At 42.8% G+C, this 19,714-nt stretch overlaps 1 protein-coding gene across 1 annotated transcript in view; it reads left to right on the plus strand.

The window, feature by feature from the left end:
- Nucleotides 1-19,714, plus strand: part of MYOM1 (myomesin 1) — a 144,318-nt gene that overhangs the window by 88,973 nt on the left and 35,631 nt on the right. Inside the window, exons 19-21 of the mRNA XM_047793800.1 lie at nucleotides 4,600-4,726; nucleotides 7,552-7,736; nucleotides 14,638-14,752. Coding sequence (XP_047649756.1) covers nucleotides 4,600-4,726; nucleotides 7,552-7,736; nucleotides 14,638-14,752 — 427 coding nt within the window. The remainder of the gene's footprint in view (nucleotides 1-4,599; nucleotides 4,727-7,551; nucleotides 7,737-14,637; nucleotides 14,753-19,714) is intronic.

Below are 19,714 nucleotides of genomic sequence, written 5' to 3' on the forward strand. Positions count from 1 at the left end.
TTTCCCCCCACACTATATTTAAACCTTATAGATTTGGGGTTTCTGCATTTGTTTGTGGTGGTTACTCTAGAAATTACAATGAGCAAACTTAATGGAGTCTGAGGTTATTCCATTGTTTTACCCTTGTCTCAGAAACATAAGGCCCTTGGCATACTTGAATTCGTTTACCCTATTCCCACCTGTGTGTGTATTTTAATTATTTTGTTAATCCAAAAGCATTGTTATTATTGTTTTATAGAATCAATAATTGTTTAGATTTACCTACATATTTAACATGTTATTTGCTTTTAATTTCTCATCCTTGACCTTCTATCTAAAATTACTTTCCTTTTGTCAGGTAAATATTTTAGAATTCCTTTTTTGTAAGGGTATTCTAAGAGCAAGTACCCTTTTCATTTATGTTTATTTGAAAATTTCTTTTTTGTCTCAGTTTCTAATAATATTTTTTTCTGGGTAAAACATTATATAATTGTTTCTTTCCTGCTTTGGAAAGATTAATTCCACTATCTTCTGGCTCATTCTTACCACTTACATGTCATCTCTTAGTCTGTTTGCTCATTTGAGGGTAATTTGTCTTTTTTCTTGGACAAGTTTTAATATTTTCACTATCTCTTTGGTATTCTACATTTAAAATATTATCAATCAAGGTATAGGGTTATGATTTGCTTTGTTTGTTTTTTTTTAAAAAAACACATTTGCCTAGGATTTTGTGGAGAGGAGGATTTCCAATCTTTGGGTTAGATTTTTCGGGCAGATCTTTCTGGAAAGTAGTAAGCCATTGTCTCCTAAAATACTATTGGTGCCCTGTTCTCTGTCCCCTATGTCTCCTGAAACTCTGATTAAACATATGTTTGACATGCTTATTCTATCTTTCATGGCTGTATAATTTCCATATAATTTCTTCTGACTTTCTCTCAGTTTACAAATTCTCTCTTCCTTTGTATCTAATTTCCTATTAAACACATCCATTATTTTTTTTCTCATTGTATTTTCTGTTTCTTATAGGTCACATTTTACATATTTTATAGTTTGCTATCTCCTGCACATATTTTTAATTTCTATTTTATATTTAAAACATAGTAAGCATAGCTATTTTTATAATCAGTCTCGGAAAATTCCACCATCTACTGTCTTTGCAGGTCTGTGACTGCTATCATTGCTTTTGTGGTATGGCTGACGGTATCCTGTTTTCTGTACTTGGTTATCTCTGTATGCTTCTTGTTGTCCTTAAAATATCATTCATGAATAATTTGAGGTCTTGGATGAAAATGCCTTTCTCTAGAGAGGATTGTATTTGCCTCTGCAAAGTGCCAGGGGATACCACCTGTTCAGTTCTTTCTTAAGTACAAGTTTTTAGTATTTTTGAACAATCAAGTGATGTTAATTTACATTGAAAATCTATATGAAGGCAAGTTTATTCCTGATTCAACTTTACCCCGAAAGAATAAATCCCCCTGGGATTCCAGCTTAATGTTTAAAGGGTTCCCTTTTATTATCCCCTTTTAGGTTGCCTCTGGACTTCGATTTCTAAGTCCCATTCCTTGCAAAACCAAAGTCAAAATTTCCTCTATTGGCAAATATCCCCAAGGCAAAAGCCACTTCTGGGTTCCATTCATCTGTCTTTGCTCTCTATTTCCCTTCATTCTGGCTCAGTCATTCTGTAACATCTTGACACTGATTTGATGCTTTTTAGAAGATGTTTAGATATTTTTATGTAGTGTTTTAAATTCTTTTAAGCTGGAAAATTAATCTAAATAAGCTAGCTCACCATTACCAGAAATAGAAGTCCCATGCCACAACCTTTCTTCTAAGCATAGGGTAACCAATCTTTCCATGTTGCCTGGGACTCTCAAAGTTTTAGCACTAAATGTCCTACGTCCTTGGAAATCCTGTAGTCCTGGGAAAACTGGAATTTATGGTCATACTAATAGGGTCCAAAGAAACCGTGGTACTTTTATTTATTTTTTTTTTTATTTTAGGGCTGCACCTGTGGCATATGGATGTTCCCCCACTAGGGGTCAAATTGGAGCTGCAGCTGCCAGCCTATACCACAGCCATAGCAATGCTGGATCCAAGCTGCATCTGTGACCTGCACTGCAGCTTGTGGCAACGCCAGATCCTTAACCCTCTGAGGGAGGCCAGGGGTCAAACCTGCACCCTTATGAATACTGGTGGGGTTCTTAACCTGCTGAACCACAGCAGGAACTCCGTTCTCCTGGTGCTTTTAGATCCAAGTTATATATGACATGGTTTCCCTTAACTAAGAAACATTTCCCTTCTGAAAGGGTGGAAGAGAGAGAGAGAGAAAGAGAGAGAGTATAAAATCAAAAAAGGTGTTTATATTATTCGGTCACTATAACACATGTCCATTATATTCTGCTTACACCCTAAATAACTGCAAGACTCACCTTTTGGATGAACTTATGACTTCATGATAAAATCAGATGTAGATGTTCACTCGTAGCCCTAAGGATCTAAGGTTCACTTGTGGTCCTAAGATGTTCACTTACTGCAGGTTAAGAATCTGGTATTGTCACCAAAGTGGCTCAGGTTGCTGCTGTGGTCTGGTTTGTTCCCTGGCCTGGGAATTTTGACATACCACGGGCATGGCCAAGAAAAACTCAGATGTAGACTGGATCATGAATATAGATTTGTCTTGGTTTAAATTGTGCAATAGGTAAGCCTTATTAACTCAGCTTGTTCTATCAGTAACTCCATTTATTAAGCATGTTCAATGTTCAAAGGATTAAATAGTCCATGGATTTTTTTTCACATTAACGTATTCTATTGTTTCTATTTTGCAAATGTTTTCCCAGTTACTATTTTACTACATATATTTACCCTTGCAACAACCTAATTCTTACTGAGGGATGTAGAAAATATTAGGTCACTCAGTAAAGAGCAGAAATATTATAAGAATTTGAATATTTTGATTCCAAGCTTAGAATTCATTTAATTTTCATCTATACGTACATTATTGCTGTATGACAAACTTCCACAAACTTTCCGTAATTGTTATAGCACAGTTTCCTTGAGTCAGGAGTCTGGGCATGGCTTAGCTGGGTCTTCTGCTCAGTGTTTCACAAGGCTGCAACCTAGGTGTCAGCTGGGCTGCGTTCTCATCTAAAGCTTGAGATCCTCTTCCAAGTACATTCTGGTTGTTGGCAGAGTTCAGTTCCTTGCAGCTGTATATCTGCAGCTCTCAGCTCCTAAAGGCTGTCCTTCTCCAAGTGTGAGTGTCTAAGCAGTTTGGAAAATAGCACTTGGTTCTTCAAGGCCATCAAGACAGTGTTTCTCTTGAGGAAGGCCCCAAACCCCATGTTAAGAGTTTCTACCTGAATAAGTCAGTCCTTTGGAAAAACTCTTCCTCCTGTGTGTTTCTGCTTTGTTCTTACACTACTATCACACAACGCTTTCCGGACACCAGCTGGATGTCCCGCAATTTAACTCAATTCTGACACTGTCTATCTGAAGGTGGAATCAGATCCAAGAGGTTAAGGGCTCAGCCCCTCAGGACAACCCTTGCCCCCACTTCAGATGCCAGTTGAGAGTCCAGGATGTCATCGGTGCTTCTGACCCACTGGCTATAAATCAGTTTCCCACAACCCCTTCCTCAAGTTCAATTAATATGCTAGAGTGACTCACAGAACTCAGAAACAATTTACTCACTAGATTATCAGTTTATCATAAAAGGTATAAATCAGCAACAGCCAGGTGGAAGAGATGGATAGGCCCAGTATGGGGAAGGGGCGTGGGGCTTCCATCCTCTCTCCAGAGCACCACTCTCCCAGCACCTCCAGGTGTTCACCAACCTGGAAGCTCTCCAAACCCTGTTCTTTTGGGGTTTTATGAATGCTTCATTACATAGACATGATTGATGAAATCATCACTGTTAGTGACTGATCTCAATATCCAGTCCATCTTCCCTCCCCAGAGGTCCAGAAGTCTGGGATAAGGCTTAAAGTCCTCACTCTCTACTAACATGATTGGCTCCCCTGGCCACCGGTCCCCATCCTTAGGGACTTTCCAAAAGTCACCTCATCAACACAGCAAAAGACACTTTATCGCTCATCACTTAGGAAATGCCAAAGGCTTTAGGAGCTCTGTGCCAGGAATAGGAGCAAATACATATTTCTTATTATAAATCACCATATCATATTCAGGTACACCCAGGATAACCTCTCCCCTTTTGATTAGCTCAAAAATCAACTGATTAGGGATCTTAATTACATATTCAATATCCCTCCTTTGCCATATGATTTAACTATAGGAGGGAGCTGGGAGAGGTTAATGCAATCCCCCTACCCTGTTCTGTTGGCTAGAAGCAAGTCTCAGGTTTAACCCATGCAATCCCCCTACCCTGTTCTGTTGGCTAGAAGCAAGTCTCAGGTTTAACCCATGCAATCCCCCTACCCTGTTCTGTTGGCTAGAAGCAAGTCTCAGGTTTCACCCATAGTTAGAGTGAGATTACAAAACAGTGTGACTCATTGAGGGTCAGCCTAGAGCATGTCCAACACAGGAGGTAAATAAATAAGATGTTGAACCACTAGAAAAACAAACCTGAAATGTTCACTCTCCATGATGGTATCCATGCTGCAGATTAGCAACCTGAAGGAAAACATGGTGTATCAGTTCCAAGTGGCAGCCATGAACATCGCTGGGTTGGGAGAGCCCTCGGCAGTGAGCGCAAGCTTCAAATGTGAAGAGTGGACCATTGCTGTTCCAGGTAAACCCTGATGACCGTGTCTCAGCACTGAGGCTCAGAGTTCCTTGCAGTAGAACCTACAACTTAGAACTAAATTTGAGTGATACTTGGACAACTTTTAAGGGAAGTGAATTCTCTTGGCCCCTTGTGTTTGCATAAGATATTTTTACAATACTGTTAAATAATAGGTGCCAATATAAAACTGAATGTGAGTTTCTTATAGTCCAAATAAATCCTAGCATCCTCATAGCTCAGCCTTTGTGTGGAATAGGAAGGATGGAAGCCACTGGATCATTAAAAGGAATTCCAATCTTCGCTTGTGCTTTTTGTAAGGCCATTAAATGGCACCCAATTCACACACCCCCAGCAAAACTTCTCAAAAAACCTCTTCTTGCACTCCTGGGTTGTCATGCATTCTTGCTGCTCTGGGGCCTCTCTGTTATCAACCTCTCCCAGCTCCCTCCCCAGACCCCATGGCCTCCCTTTCTTGTTGTCTCCTCCCTGCTTTCAGCTCTTCATCATACAGAGGACCTAAGGTGCCTGCCTAGGGCTTAAGTCCTGGCCTCTTTCCTCTCATATCTTTCCACTTACCTCTCTAGTCCTTCCTATGCATACGTTTTCCCAACTCTGCATCACAATAAAGATCCTGAGACTGGACTGGAGACACTGTCCTTTGGAGGTTGTCATCATGGTTGGCTGAGCAAGGAAGAAAGTAGGGAGAAGCCAGAAATATTTACCTATACTTTTAATTTTAATATGGCTGCAGCACTGAACAAATGTAAGCATTGCATTCAAACAAATTTACTAGGCCATTAAGAGTCAGACTGGAAACATTAATGTATTTGGTGGATGGTTTTATTCTGCTTCCAATAGCACTAACTTCAAAGACCCAAATATTTGGTACCACAGGATGACTAAATTCTCCCACTTGGGTTTGATATTCAGTTGTATATAACAACTGCTATGTCACCAGCATCAACCACATTAGGACACAAGGCCACACTGGGCTTACTGGGTGAACCCAGCCCTGGTCCCAGTGCTACCCACTCCCTCTGTTTGAAGCCTTAGCGCCCTTGGAGAACCCTGGTTTTGCCTTTACTTAGTGAGAGTTCATCTGCACCACGTCTCTATCAAGTGTAAATAAAAAGGTCACAAGAGAAACTCAAGAGAAGTTCAAGTGCTCACTCAGCTTCAGTAAACACGAGGCAAACACACTGCCTTTCCTTGCACCTTCTTGAAGCCGATGATATTTAAAGTCTTTTTACACTACACAAAAGCAGATCTGTTTTTAAATTCTTGCAATTCCTAAATAAAGTTAAAAATGAGTTACTAGAGACCAAGAAATTCTGAGCAGATCTGTGAAAAATGGTTTGAAAGATAAAGTTGGCAAAAGAGGTTGCAGGGTGAGTGCTGCCAACTCAGGAGAAAAGAACAGGACAGGCCTCCAGCCCCCGACCTCTCTTTTCCCATATCCACCCTTGAGTTACTGAAAAGTGTTGGGCAAGCCATGAATCAGGAAAGCTTGATGATAGACTAGAGCACTTAGAACGTTTTATCATCCCTTTGTTTTACAGATGAAGAAAAAGACTCAGGTTCTGAAACCCAGGAGTTCACACAGGTAGTAAGTGGCCAATAGGGTGGGAAACAAGCTATTCTCCTTCCTAGACAAGAGGGGCCAGGAAGCAGCACAGTGGTCCTTTTCTGAGGAGCAGGGCACCTGTTTGGGTGCCTCTCTGGCTCCTGAGGGCGATACAGAACGATGGTTGTGAAAGCCCTTTGCAAAACGGAACACACCACACCAGGGCAAAGTACTGGCATGATTATTTAAACCTATTTCCACACAAGGCATCATCGGGAGACAAGGGTGACTCATTGTGACTGCTAAGCCAAGGTAAAGGGCCCAACAAATATCAAGCGATCAATTGCAAAATGCCAAAGTCTAGACCATAGAGTCTGCATTTGTAATTGGCTCTCAGGCCACTGTGAGTCAGTCCAGGTGATTTTGACTGGTTGGTTAGAAATCACTTGTTATTTAAAAAAAAAAAAAAGGGAAGAAAGAAAATAAATAACCATATCACATGCTAGGTAGTTGGGACTCTCCCAGGAGTGCAAAGAGCATACACACAGGGAACACTTGGTTTCCCTCCTGAACAGGTTGATCGAGTTCCTTGTCTTCTCTGAGCTTTCTGTTATCTTAGGAATGAATGAGAGAAAAGAATGTGAAGTACCTGGCAGGGTTTAGCACAGATTTAAGGCCCATGGGATTGACTGTATTTGGGGGTAAGGTCTTTGTAAAGCATAACGGCAGTTGGTTTTTACCCCTATACAGGATACATGCTTTACAGAAAAGACTACCCTCCAGTGAGGAGCTATTTTGCAATATTTTTCTTTTTCTATATTCTTATGCCATCAAATAAAGTTACTTTCTTTATCCTACTGGAGATTAGGGGGAGTTTTCGGATTGTCATCCCCAAATAATCTGAAACTGAATCTGCAACTACATCAAACCATTCTGATAAAAGGTGAGGAACACAGGCCTGGCAACAGCCTGGAGTCAAGGCTTCATCCAGCCGCTGGAGGGCACCTTGAACTGGCCTTAACCACTTGCTGCCCATTTATGGGCTTAACGGGCTGATGTAGAGCTGCTGAGGAAACTTGATATGAAATGACCACAAAATACCTATTTCTGTTGGAATGATAGATTTTACAAAAGAAGAACACCAGCCTCAGATTCAGCTGTAAGTGCTGAATCTGTATGTGTAAACCTGTGGTGCTAGGTTTACACATATTGGAGTTTTCTTGTTTCCATTATGATTGTCACACACTGGGCTCTCTCTCCCTCTCAGGACCACCACACAGCCTCAAGTATAGTGAAGTCAGGAATACGTCCCTGGTTCTGCAGTGGAAGCCTCCCATCCACTCAGGACGGACCCCCGTCACTGGCTACTTTGTGGACATGAAGGAAGCCAATGCCAAAGAGGACCACTGGCGAGGACTCAATGAGGCGGCTCTTAAAAACACGTATCTGAAGGTAAAAGGACGCTCATGGTTTGAGAAACCATTTTTTTTTCTTCTTTTTGTAGCCACACTTGTGTCATATGGAAGTTCCTGGACTAGGGGACAGTTCGGCACTGCAGCTGCCCCACAGCAATGCTGGATCCAAGCCACATCTGAGACCTACACCACAGCTCATGGCAACACTGGACCCTTAACCCACTGAACAGGGCCAGGGATTGAACCTGTATCCTCACAGACACCATGTTGGGTTCCCAACCTGCTGAGTCACAATGGGAACTCCAAGAAACTTTTTTTTTTTTTTTAAGACAAAGGAAAAGAGAAAAAGAAGTTTCTTCTAAAAATATTAACTTTTGAAGTTATCGAGATCAGAGTTCCCGTCACAGCTCAATGGTAACAAACCCAACTAGTATCCATGAGGATGCAGGTTTGATCCCTGGCCTCACTCAGTATGTTGAGTCCAGCGTTGCTGTGAGCTGTGGTGTAGGTCACAGACACAGCTCCAATCTGGCATTGCTGTGGCTGTGGTATATACAGGCAGCTACGGCCCCTAGCCTGGGAACCTCCATATGCCATGGGTGCGGCCCTTAAAAGACAAAAAAGTAAAATGAAGTTAGTGAGATCAAACAGAACCTTTCTTCTTTGGTCTATATCTTATGTTGGGCGCCTGGTAGGATCCCATTTCGCAGTGGTTGGAGTTTGGGGAAGCTTCTGATGCTTAAAGCAATTTGGTTGTGATCTAACTCGATTCCCTCAGCCAGGCTTTGGAAAACATCCCCAAGTTCGCTCTCTTTCCCTCCTTGCCTGTCATTGTTGTTACTCATGGTCTTAAGACGGTGACTTTCTCATTCCTACCTCTAATTTTTTTGAGGTGGTTTTTGATTTGAGGGTGCTATTTTTATAGCATTCACGCCCATACGCCTTTAACTGCTGATCCTTTTGAGTCATGCCCTGCCTGACCTCACCTGTGCCCTCACACCTGTGCTCACGTGAGCTCTCAGAGGCTGGAGGAAGGAGTTCACTCAACTTTCGACCTTATCCTCACCCTTATCTGTCATTACCTTCCAAGTGTTCTAACTGAACCAGTTTCTAACTCAGTCTACTGAAGACTGGTCAGCCATAGTCAATGACTCACTAGTCACTAGTACCAAAGGGAAATCTCAAAGGAATGTTTTTCCCTGTTGTTGGCAGTGCCATCTGGAGACCCTGAATCCACAATAGGGCCTCAGAAGCTGTGGGGAAGAGGACTCCGGTTCTTACTACTTAGAATGAAGTGCAACTGTGTGGCCAAGCTCCCACAGACAACTGCACAATGCATTCAGTGTGCTGCCTTATCTGTTGGCAGAATGGGCCACTGGCCAGAGGGTGGGCCTTGGAGGGTTTTCAGAGTGTACCTGGTTTAAGAGATTTTTCGTGTCAAGCTGCCTCTGCCGTCCATACCGTCTGTCAGCCACTGTCTGGGATGAAGGCATTTATAGTTCCTATAAAAAATGTAAATATATCCTCATGGAGAGATGACCCTTAAACCATTACATCCAACACGCCGTTAACTCAGCCTAGCACACGCCAGTGAACTCTCTCTCCTTTACAAAACCGTGAGGAAATAAGGAAGGTCACGTTTCAAGAGGAAGAGAAAAGGTTGAGGAAGGTCTGGAGCCTAGGATGCTGTTTGGCTTCCAGCTAAGTCAGGAGGCCTCTAGATAAAAAGACGCCCCCCAAAGGCCAGTGTGAAATAAAGGCTGGACACATCCTAGGTGGGGGTGGTGTGTTTATGGGCAGAGTGACTTCCAAACCCACAATCTGCCATGGCACACAAGAGCCCGACTCACATGAAGCCAAACAAGGGTGAGAAGCCAGGCAAAGGGGACCAGGAGCCCAGAAAAGACAGGCAGGAAGAGAGAATAACAGCCTTTAATACATCAAAGAATGGTTAATGTCACTCATTCATTGGAAAAAAAAAAAGAAAAGAAAAAGAAAGGGACATTTAGGGGAGAGAGAGACAAGCTGAGGCTGAGCGCCCCTCACAAACCAGAAGGTAAACTTTCTGTAAGAAAATGACTTTAGCATTTAAACTCAGTTCTGTTTTTGTTTTGTTTTGTTTTGTCTTTTGTCTTTTTAGGGCCACACCCCAGGCATAAGGAGGTTCCCAGGTTAGGGGTCGAATCAGAGCCGTAGTGGCCGCTTATACCACAGCCACACCTGTGACCTTACACCACAGCTCACGGCAACGCCAGATCCTTAACCCACTGAGCGAGGCCAGGGATCGAATCTGTGTCCTCATGGATGCTAGTCAGATTTGTTAACCCCTGAGCCATGACAGGAAGTCCTAACCACAGTTTTTTAAAGTGAAAATAGAATTACTGATTTTTCTGGTTATAAAATGGACATGTGCTTATGATGACAAATCTAAACGTAAAGGCACGAAGAAGAAAAGTAAAGATGTCCTGTGATGCCCACACCCATTTTGATGCGGAGTCACTTTTCCAGATGTTTTGTACTCAGAAAAATTTCAAGCCTGAAGTGGAGAAAAAAGTGTACATGTTAAGAAGTTCAGTCTGGGAGTTCCCGTCGTGGCGCAGTGGTTAACGAATCCAACTAGGAACCATGAGGTTGTGGGTTCGATCCCTGGCCTTGCTCAGTGGGTTAAGGATCCAGCGTTGCCGTGAGCTATGATGTAGGTCACAGACACGGCTCGGATCCTGAGTTGCTGTGACTGTGGTGTAGGCTGGGAGCTATAGCTCCGATTAGACCCCTAGCCTGGGAACCTCCACATGCCATGGGAGCGGCCCAAGAAAAAAGGCAAAAAGACAAATAAAAAAAAAAAAAAGAAGTTCAGTATGGTGAACTTAATTGAGAATAGGAGATAGAGCTCCAGGAACAGCAGGTTTTATGCACCAGAATGTAATGGTCTAACTAGTTTCTGCCCCATTCATGTTGGCACCAAGTGCCTAGGGGTTCCTAGAGAGAATGAAAAATGCATTACTTTCCACCAAAAGGTTTAACCAACAGACCTCATGCTTCCTTTTTGATTGGTAAATGCAATCAGCTGAGACAATGTGGTGCGAAGGGGGGGAATAATTGGAAGTGGTGGATGAAGAAGGCACTTGGGTGGAGGAGGCAAGGGAATGCGATTGTTTCGAAAATTATAAGGAAGGAAAGCAAATCCAAGTAAAGGAAAACAGATGTGTGCATAGATTGTGCATCTCCAGTGCCTTACATCAGCAGTCATTGCCCCTGAGGGGATGGTGGAGGGTGTGCCTGTCACCCCAGCAACCAGACACCAGGACATGGATCCACTTCCTGCGCCGTGTTGCAGAATTCTGACTCACAGCCACGTATTACCTAAGTGGCAGGTGCAGATGTGGCAGGCACCCGGGAGCTGGTCTATTTTTGTCACCACAAGGAAATGTTTTCTTTTCCTTTCAGTAAGTCCACAGTTGCCTGGCATTATTTCTAAACATAGACTTTAAATACATCTAACTCTATGTATTTAGCCTGTGCCTAAATTCAAGCTCGTTTACAGATTAAAATCCATTTCAAAAACCTCCATTATCTCCAACGAAAGTTGTCACTATATAAGTAGTGACATTCTATTATCATAAACACAATATAATCAAATAATTAGATTGAAAACCCAACAGTTTAATACATAGCTCTTTTAAATGCATGGTCAAAAACACTTCGCTTAGTTGATTAAATGTACTCTAGCTAATTTGATTTAAATCACATTGTGGATGTTCATCTCCATCACAACATTATGGGAAAAAAATTTACTCCTTAAAATACAATATAGCTTTAAAAGTCACATTTTTTTAAAAAAAGATAATTTTTATAAAATATTGACTATATATATATATTTTGCTTTTTAGGGCCACACCCATGGCATATAGAGATTCCAAGGCTAGGGGTTGAATTGGAACTACAGCTGCCAGCCTACACCACAGCCACGGCAACACTGGATCCATAACCCACTGAGCAAGGCCAGGAATTGAACCTGCAACCTCATGGTTCCTAGTTAGGCTTGTTAATCACTGACCCATGACGAGAACTCTGTTTTACTTTTCTTATGCTAACTTGAGCTCGGTGGCACACATGTAATATAGGTCCTCAGCAAACATCTTGATGATTGAAAATGTGAAGATTTTTTGTGTGTTTTTTCTTTTTGCTTTTTAGGACCGCACTCGCAACATACGGAGGTTCCCAGGCTAGGGGTCAAATCGAAGCTACAGCCGCCGGCCTACACCATAGCCACAGCCACAACAATGCCAGATCCGAGCCACATCTGCAACCTACACCACAGCTCACAGCAACTCTGGGTCCTTAATCTACTGATCAAGGCCAGGGGTTGAAACTGCATCCTCATGGACACTAGTCAGATTGATTTTAGCTGAGCCACAATGGAAACTCCAAGAAAATGTGGGATTTGGAATTTGAATACATTTTGACTATTCAAAAATTAGTAAAAATCACAGTCATGTTAACTACTTGTATATTTAGTAGTGAGAAATAACTATATTAAATTTATAGGGACAATTTTTGGTTTTGTTCTAGTGTTTTAACATTCTTTTAAATAGATGGAAGGTGATCTGTGATCTGTGCTTGTAATTCCTTTCTGTTGCCAGAAATTTTATCTGAAATTATTCATAGAATATTTCAAAAGAGCCAGGAAGAGGCAGCCTATATGATCTATGACACTTTTTTTTTTTTTGCCTTTTCCAGGACCGCTCCTGTGGCATATGGAGGTTCCCAGGCTAGGGGTCCACTTGGAGCCGCAGCTGCCGGCCCACACCAGAGCCACAGCAACACAGGATCCGAGCCGTGTCTGCAACCTACACCACAGCTCATGGCAACACCAGATCCTTAACCCACTGAGCAAGGCCAGGGATCGAACCCGCAACCTCATGGTTCCTAGTCAGATTTGTTAACCACTGAGCCACGACGGGAATTCCTGAAGCTGGACTTTAACCCACGTTCCCCCCATACCCACATGGCCCTCCCAGAGCCCAGAAAAAGCCAGACTAACATACACACAACTCTATATAACATAAGTAAACAACAAAGACCTACTGTATACATAGCACAGGCAACTATACTTAATATCTTGTAATAAACTTATAACAGAAAAAAATCTGAAATAGAACATATGTATATGTATAACTGAACCACAGAACCACAGTATAACTGAACCACACCACTGTACACTTGAAGCTAACACAACATTGGAAATGAACTAAAATTTTAAAATAAAATAAATTTTAAAAAGAAAGAAAAAGCCAGTCTCTCTCTGGCAATTGCCATAAACTGAAGTGACCCCTCCCCCACCTCCCACCCACCACCCCCCAGGAAAGTTCCAGAAGGCCCCACAAGCTGGGTAAGAAGGTAGCCTAAGCATCTAATTCGATCCACATTTGTGCCAGCCCTCAGCCCTCCAGCGTCTTGCCTACCCAAAGCATCCTCTGTGTGGTCCCAGAAACTATAGGCAAAGAAAGAAAAATTCCACCTCGTTTTGCATGCTCGAGCACAGCCTAATGTTGGAAAAATGTGTAATCTCAGAAAAACGTGGTCCCTCTGAGCATTTAGGATTGAATGTGAAAATATGTTTGCTCTGGGGTTTTGTTGGGGCCAGGAGACAACAGCCCACATGAAACCCTTCAGGACGAGGCTGAGGCTCCGATGCTAGTAGATGAGGGACCCCCACCCCACCCCAGCCCTTAGCCCCTCACCGCCCAGCTGGGTGTAAGAACCTTCCCGCTTTTCCAAGGCACTTCATCCTTTTCGCTGAGGGTGGTATGACTTTGGAGCCAGCTCATAACTTAGGAAACCTCCCTGGAGCGACGGACGCCTTCCTCTCCACACCCCGCCCCCTGCACCTCCACCGCCATCGCCATAGGGTTTCTGGTTTCAATGGCCCGCATGTTGACCAAGTTTCCAGCCCCTCTTGCAGACGCGGCGACAGCTGAAAGCCATCAGGGGCCACCACTGCCATGGGAAAGCTCACTGTCACCTCCCTGCACATGAGGAGGACACGATACCTGAGCGGCCTGCGGGTCCTCAGACCTCAGTTTGGGGGTGCAATGGGGAAGGCAGGGGTGCTGGGGGAGGCAGGGGTGCTGTGGGGGAGGCAGGTGGTGTTGGGCCCCACAGCCCTACTGGGAGATTCCCACAGAAATGGGATTGCCCTTCCATGGAGGTAGCCAGGGGCTTCCCAGAGGATGGGGGGAACTGGGTAGGACTCCCAGGTCCTCCCCCATCACCCTGGTGCTGCGGGACAGTAACCTGGCCAGGGAGCTTTTATAAAGGCCTTTACCCTTAAAATTCTTTTTTTTTTTTTTGCCTTTTCTAGGGCCGCTCCTGCAGCATATGGAGGCTCCCAGGCTAGGGGTCCAATCGGAGCTGTAGCCACTGGCCTATGCCAGAGCCACAGCAACGCAGGATCCGAGCCGTGTCTGCAACCTACACCACAGCTCACGGCAACGCTGGATCCTTAACCCACTGAGCAAGGCCAGGGATCGAACCCACAACCTCATGGTTCCTAGTTGGATTCGTTAACCACTGAGCCATGACGGGAACTCCTGCTCTGTGACACTTTGTATTTTGTCTTTTGACCAAAGAGTAAGGTGGCTAACTCCTTTAAAGCATGCATGTATCAGTCCCCTGTTTCTCATGCTGGTGGTTGTTAAACTGTCTAAAATAGAAAACATCTGAATTGCAAGGAATCTTGGAAACATCTACTTACAGATGGTATAGAGAGAAGAAGGCCTTAGCTAAAGCCATGGACTTAGTCTTTGACAGAATCAGGTTTAGAACCCAAGTCCTGTGCCATTTGTGCTATATAACTATATCATCACCACAGAGGAAGGGCACTTCTCTTCCAATGATACAAAAGCTCCCATCACTTCTACACCTGCTTCTTCCAGGTGCAAGGCCTCAAGGAGGGTGTCAGCTACGTGTTCCGCGTCCGAGCCATAAACCAGGCAGGTGTTGGGAAGCCGTCTGACCTGGCTGGGCCTGTTGTGGCAGAAACTCGTCCAGGTGGGCTTTTACTTTTTCATTAGAGTTAATCTCATCTGTGTAAGATACCAAAGGAACATTCAACTTTACTTCTATGCTTTTCCTCATTTTCAAAATCATCACTGTATGCCGACTGGCAATATGATCATAGGACATGAAAATCAGCTACCCCATCACAGGACCGACCTCGGGGCAGGGGTGAGCCAAGTTTGAAGTTTTCCAGGGCTGCTCTGGTTCATACTTAAAAACAGGGATGTTCTTGACCAAATTATGCTTCATGGACCAACTGTTTCAAGCGTACATTCCTGAAACATTATTCCTGTTATACCATGGCCATTAACTTCCATAAGAATATTTTCCCATCACAGAGGAAGCTGGAACAGCCCAGTTAGCAAGCATGACCCTAAAACAAAAGTAGGATTCATGTAACTTACACCAGGGGTCTGTACACTTTTCCTGTCACGGGCCAGATAATAAATATTTTCAACTCCTCAGTTTCATGATTCCTATTATAATCCTCAACTCGGCGGTAGCACAAAACGACCACAGACAGTACGCAAACTAGTGAGCATGGCTGTGTTTCAATAAAACTCCACTGTGCATGACATGTGCATTATGTAATATATATTACATGCATTATGAAATTTTAATTATAAAATTCAAAATAATTTTCATGTCTTGAAATATTAATCTTCTTTTGGTTTTAAAAACTTCTAAAAATGTGAAAACCAGGAGATCCTGTTGTGGCTCAGAGGGTTAAGAACCTGACACAGTATCCATGGGGATGCAGGTTCAATTCCTGGCCTTGATCAGTGGGTGAAGTAAGGATCCTGCATTGCCACAAGCTGCAGTGTAGGTCACAGATCCAGCTTGGATCTGGCATTGCTGTGGCTGTGGTGTAGGCCAGCATCAATAACTCTGATTTCACCCCTAGCCCGGGGAACTTCCAGATGCCACAGGTGTGGTCCTGAAAAGGAAAAAAAAAAAAAATGTAAAAACTATTCTTAAAAAAAAAAATTCTTAGCTTGCAGGCCATATAAAAAGAGGCAATGGGCCAGATTTAGCCCCTGAGTCATAGTTTGCTGACCCCTAGGTGAAAGTAACAGAGGTCTGAACTGAATGATCTATAGAGTTGAGGCAGCCCTCACTTCCCAGTTTCAAGATGCCATGATTAAACTAGGACAGTCTTTCCCTTTGTTATGAGAACAAAGTTTACAGTGTTCACTGTGCAAATAGTTTCAGATCATTATATAATACTTATTTAATCTCTATCACTTTTCAAAGCTATATATTTCAATTCATCAAAGTTGCATGAAAGAAAGCAGTGGAAATGAGAGAGGATTTTAAAAAGGATTAACCAGTTGTTTTAAGTTTATATTCATTCTAGTCCAAGCACTCTCACTTTAATCCAATCCTCTTTTCTGACTGGAATAAAGAGCGGACATATAATGCAATATTTGTTTTTATGATGAGAAAAGAATGTAAACATAGAAAACTCCGCTCTCACTTCATGCTGCTTGACAAGAATTTCAAATGTACCCTTTGAGGAAGTACCTGCCCTTTTCATTCTGTTACTTCATAACCTGCTTTCACCTTCTCTTGTAACTACCCTCTAGAGCTGGGTATGGTGGCAGAAGTGACCTTCTTATACCAGAGTGTGGTGGGGCGTCTGGACAGAGTGCCATACCTTATATAAGTACTCTTTGCAGAACTTCATGACGAAACAGAAAAATGCTAAAAACGTTTATGCCAGGTACAAGGTAATGCACAAGGACACCAGGACACATATTCCTGTAGAAACTGATTTCAGACCCTTCGGGTGCCAACACCACAGAAATATAAGGTGCCAAGTGGACATGAAGAAGGGCCCGGGTGTGAGTCTGTCCTTGAAAGAATTATTTAAATCATTGTACAAGCAAACTCTTAGTCTAGTCATTGATCAGCTAAAAGCAGCCTTTAAGCAGTGGACCCCAAATCTGAGTGACTGAAGAAAGTGTAAATTGCTTTCTTGTATTGTCATCAATAGCCTCAGAACAGCAGGTGGCCAGGCAAGACCTTAATAAAGCCACCAACTTTACCAGCAGAACCAGGTCTGCTGTGAGCTCCTGGGGGAGAGTTTTGTTTCACAGGTTTGGAATAAGGCACCCAAAGTCATTTGTGTTTTTCTACTCCCAGAATATAACTAGAAACAACAGCTGCAGACATCAATACACTGAACAACACCAGATTAACCCACTTAGGAACCATTGGCTAAAGCCTAGGAAAGGATCCTGGGAGACACAAAGTCAAGTTGCTTGACCTGAAGCATCTTGTTGAAAGAGCCCAAAACCCAGGAAACACTGAAATTTGTTTCATGTACAATAGGCACATTCATTCCTGCACCATTTCCTGAAGACTTACTACATGTCAGGTGCTGTGTGGGCCCCACAAACAATGTGACATTGTCATTGCCTATTGGGCTTATGATCTGATGGGAAAGCAGAATTTACAACACGGTGCCACGAGAGCTTAGCTAGGGGTTCACAAAATATTTCCCATAGTTGAATAGGCTGTAAACAATGTGTTGAGTTTTCAGAAATCCCTGTGCAAACTTACATATAGCACATAGGTTGTCTGCATTTATTAGCTTTGTTAAATACCAATATATCACTTTTTTTTTCCTTTTGTCTTTTTAGGGCCGCATCTGCAGCATATAGAGGTTTCCAGGCTAGGGGTCAAATCGAAGCCACAGCATTGCAGGATCCGAGCAATGTATGCAACCTATACCACAGCTCTCCGGCAACACCAGATTCTCAACCCACTGAGCGAGGCCAGAGATCAAACCTGAGTCCTCATGGATGCCAGTCAGATTCATTTCTGCTGAGCCACAAGGGGAACTCCCCAATATATCACTTTTAATCAGGTGTTTATTAACCTAAAATGGTTGGGGCCGGGGTTGAGGGATGGAGTCTGTTATCGGTTTCAAGGTTTGGAATGTGAAACTTGGATTTCTATTGCAGAACAGCCTCTTTTGGAACACATTATTAAAGTTTCAGGTAGAAAATAAAGCTTATCATGTAACAGCAAACCTCAGATACATCTGAGATACCTCAAGTGTAATTTGAATTTCAGTTAAAAGTGAACCTAATCCACTGGGGTTGGTAGGATCACTAGTCTCCCTTTGAAGCTGACAAATATACCAGCAGATGTAGCTCAGCTGCTGCCACAAAGTCCAGTCGTGCTGGTAACAAGAGTCATAAATGGACTAAGCATGCCATGCCTTACCGAGAAATCTGTGAGCTAAGCAAGTCTGTAAGAAGAATAAGCTGGAAAATATTTAGCGTAGATTTGTTAGTGCACAAAAAGCACTTCAATCCTTGATATTTGATATTTTTCAAATAGTATCTGTGTTGATTGTATCAAGCCTGGGCTGTAGGTGGAGGCCACGAAAGCCAGGTCAGACAGGAGATAAGAGAGAGACTTGCCAAGGTGTGGCAGGTGATCTGGAGAGCAACAGGCTACAGATATCCTTACCAGAGACCCAGCAGTGGACAGGAGAATTGAGGTGATGGGCAGGAGAGCCTAGGCACAAGGCAGAGTGCCGAGCAGGGACTGAGTTACTGGGACTTGTTACTAGGAGCAAGGCAGGTTAGAAGAATGGAACTCCAGAAGGAATAATGAGTTGGGATTGAGCTGACAACCGGCAACTGATCCTAGCTTCTGAAAATCGATGGGCTGAGAGCGCAAGTGTGTGTTCAGTGGCCTTGAAGTGGAATTCTGAAGGATTCTGAAGCAGGAATCCAGGCTGACTACTAAAGACCAGCTCAACTGGCTAATTCAGAAAACTTCACTTGTATTCGCTCACTAACTGTTCTCTGTTACCTATTAGAAAGTAGTTTTTGACATGCTGGGGGTAGCGGCAGGCCTGGTGGGATTAAAATGCCATTCCACTCACGCAAACCAATGGCCCTCTGTTTGGGGTTGAGGCAGCTGACTACCGACAACTCTTCTCAATGCCTTTTCAGACGAAAATTATCTCTTTTACTTTCTATAGCCAGATCTCCTCTGCCCTTAATTGATTTTTCATGTTCTTGAATAGATTCAAAAGTTATTTTTAAGAAAATTTGGGTCCACTTTTCCAGCCCAACTCTAGGAAAGTGAGATGGCCTTTCATCCTGATGAGAATATCCATAGGGATTCTTTTACTTTGACAGCAGAACATCAAACTTGCTGCCTGCGCATTAAGCACCAGAACCATTTTTGATCATACATTAGTCAACTTGAGAGAATATGGCCCTTTAGACATTTGTGATTTCTGCCATGAATTGATAGCAGCTTTGTGCTTGGTGAAAACTCGGTCTGTGGGACCTTCTAAAAAGAAAATTTGAGGATGTTGTGCTATCCTTTTTCCTCTCTAACTCTGCACCAGGTTCATCTCCACAGGCGGTGTTGTAGGCTAGCCTAGGGCCTCTTAGAAAAGCTGTTAGTGCATTGCTCTTGGTTTTTCTAGAGCATTCATAAGAAGAATCATCCATTTCAATATTATGTTATCTTTTGTAAAATCTCAGTAGAATTTTTTGCCCACAGTGTACCCAGGATCTCTTTATTTAAGGAACACCCCTATTAATTCCTCTTAGACTTTAATATGTGGAAAAAGTGGTCTTTCCAGATTAACATAATCACTTTATTACAGGAAGAGGAATCTACAATCCAACATGTCCTTTATTTTCAGATACAAGAAATTCCGAGCTCATTTTTTAATTGTTTGTCTTTGAAATTTTCTGAGAGATGTCTTTTTGTTTTTAAACTCCTTCCTTTATTCTTTATTGTCCTGAGTAATTTCTTTTAAGTATTTCCCCAAAATGCCTTTTTCTCTATGCATAAACCTAGAACACAGAAGCGCCTACCTTTCTTCCCAGAGCAACTTGAAGTCTATTTTCCATTCTAGGTATTATTGTAAAATACTTGGTCTACTAAGTCACTCTTTAAAAACGCTTTTATTTT

This window comes from Phacochoerus africanus, chromosome 8 (assembly GCF_016906955.1).
Source record: "Phacochoerus africanus isolate WHEZ1 chromosome 8, ROS_Pafr_v1, whole genome shotgun sequence".
Classification (NCBI taxonomy): domain Eukaryota; kingdom Metazoa; phylum Chordata; class Mammalia; order Artiodactyla; family Suidae; genus Phacochoerus; species Phacochoerus africanus.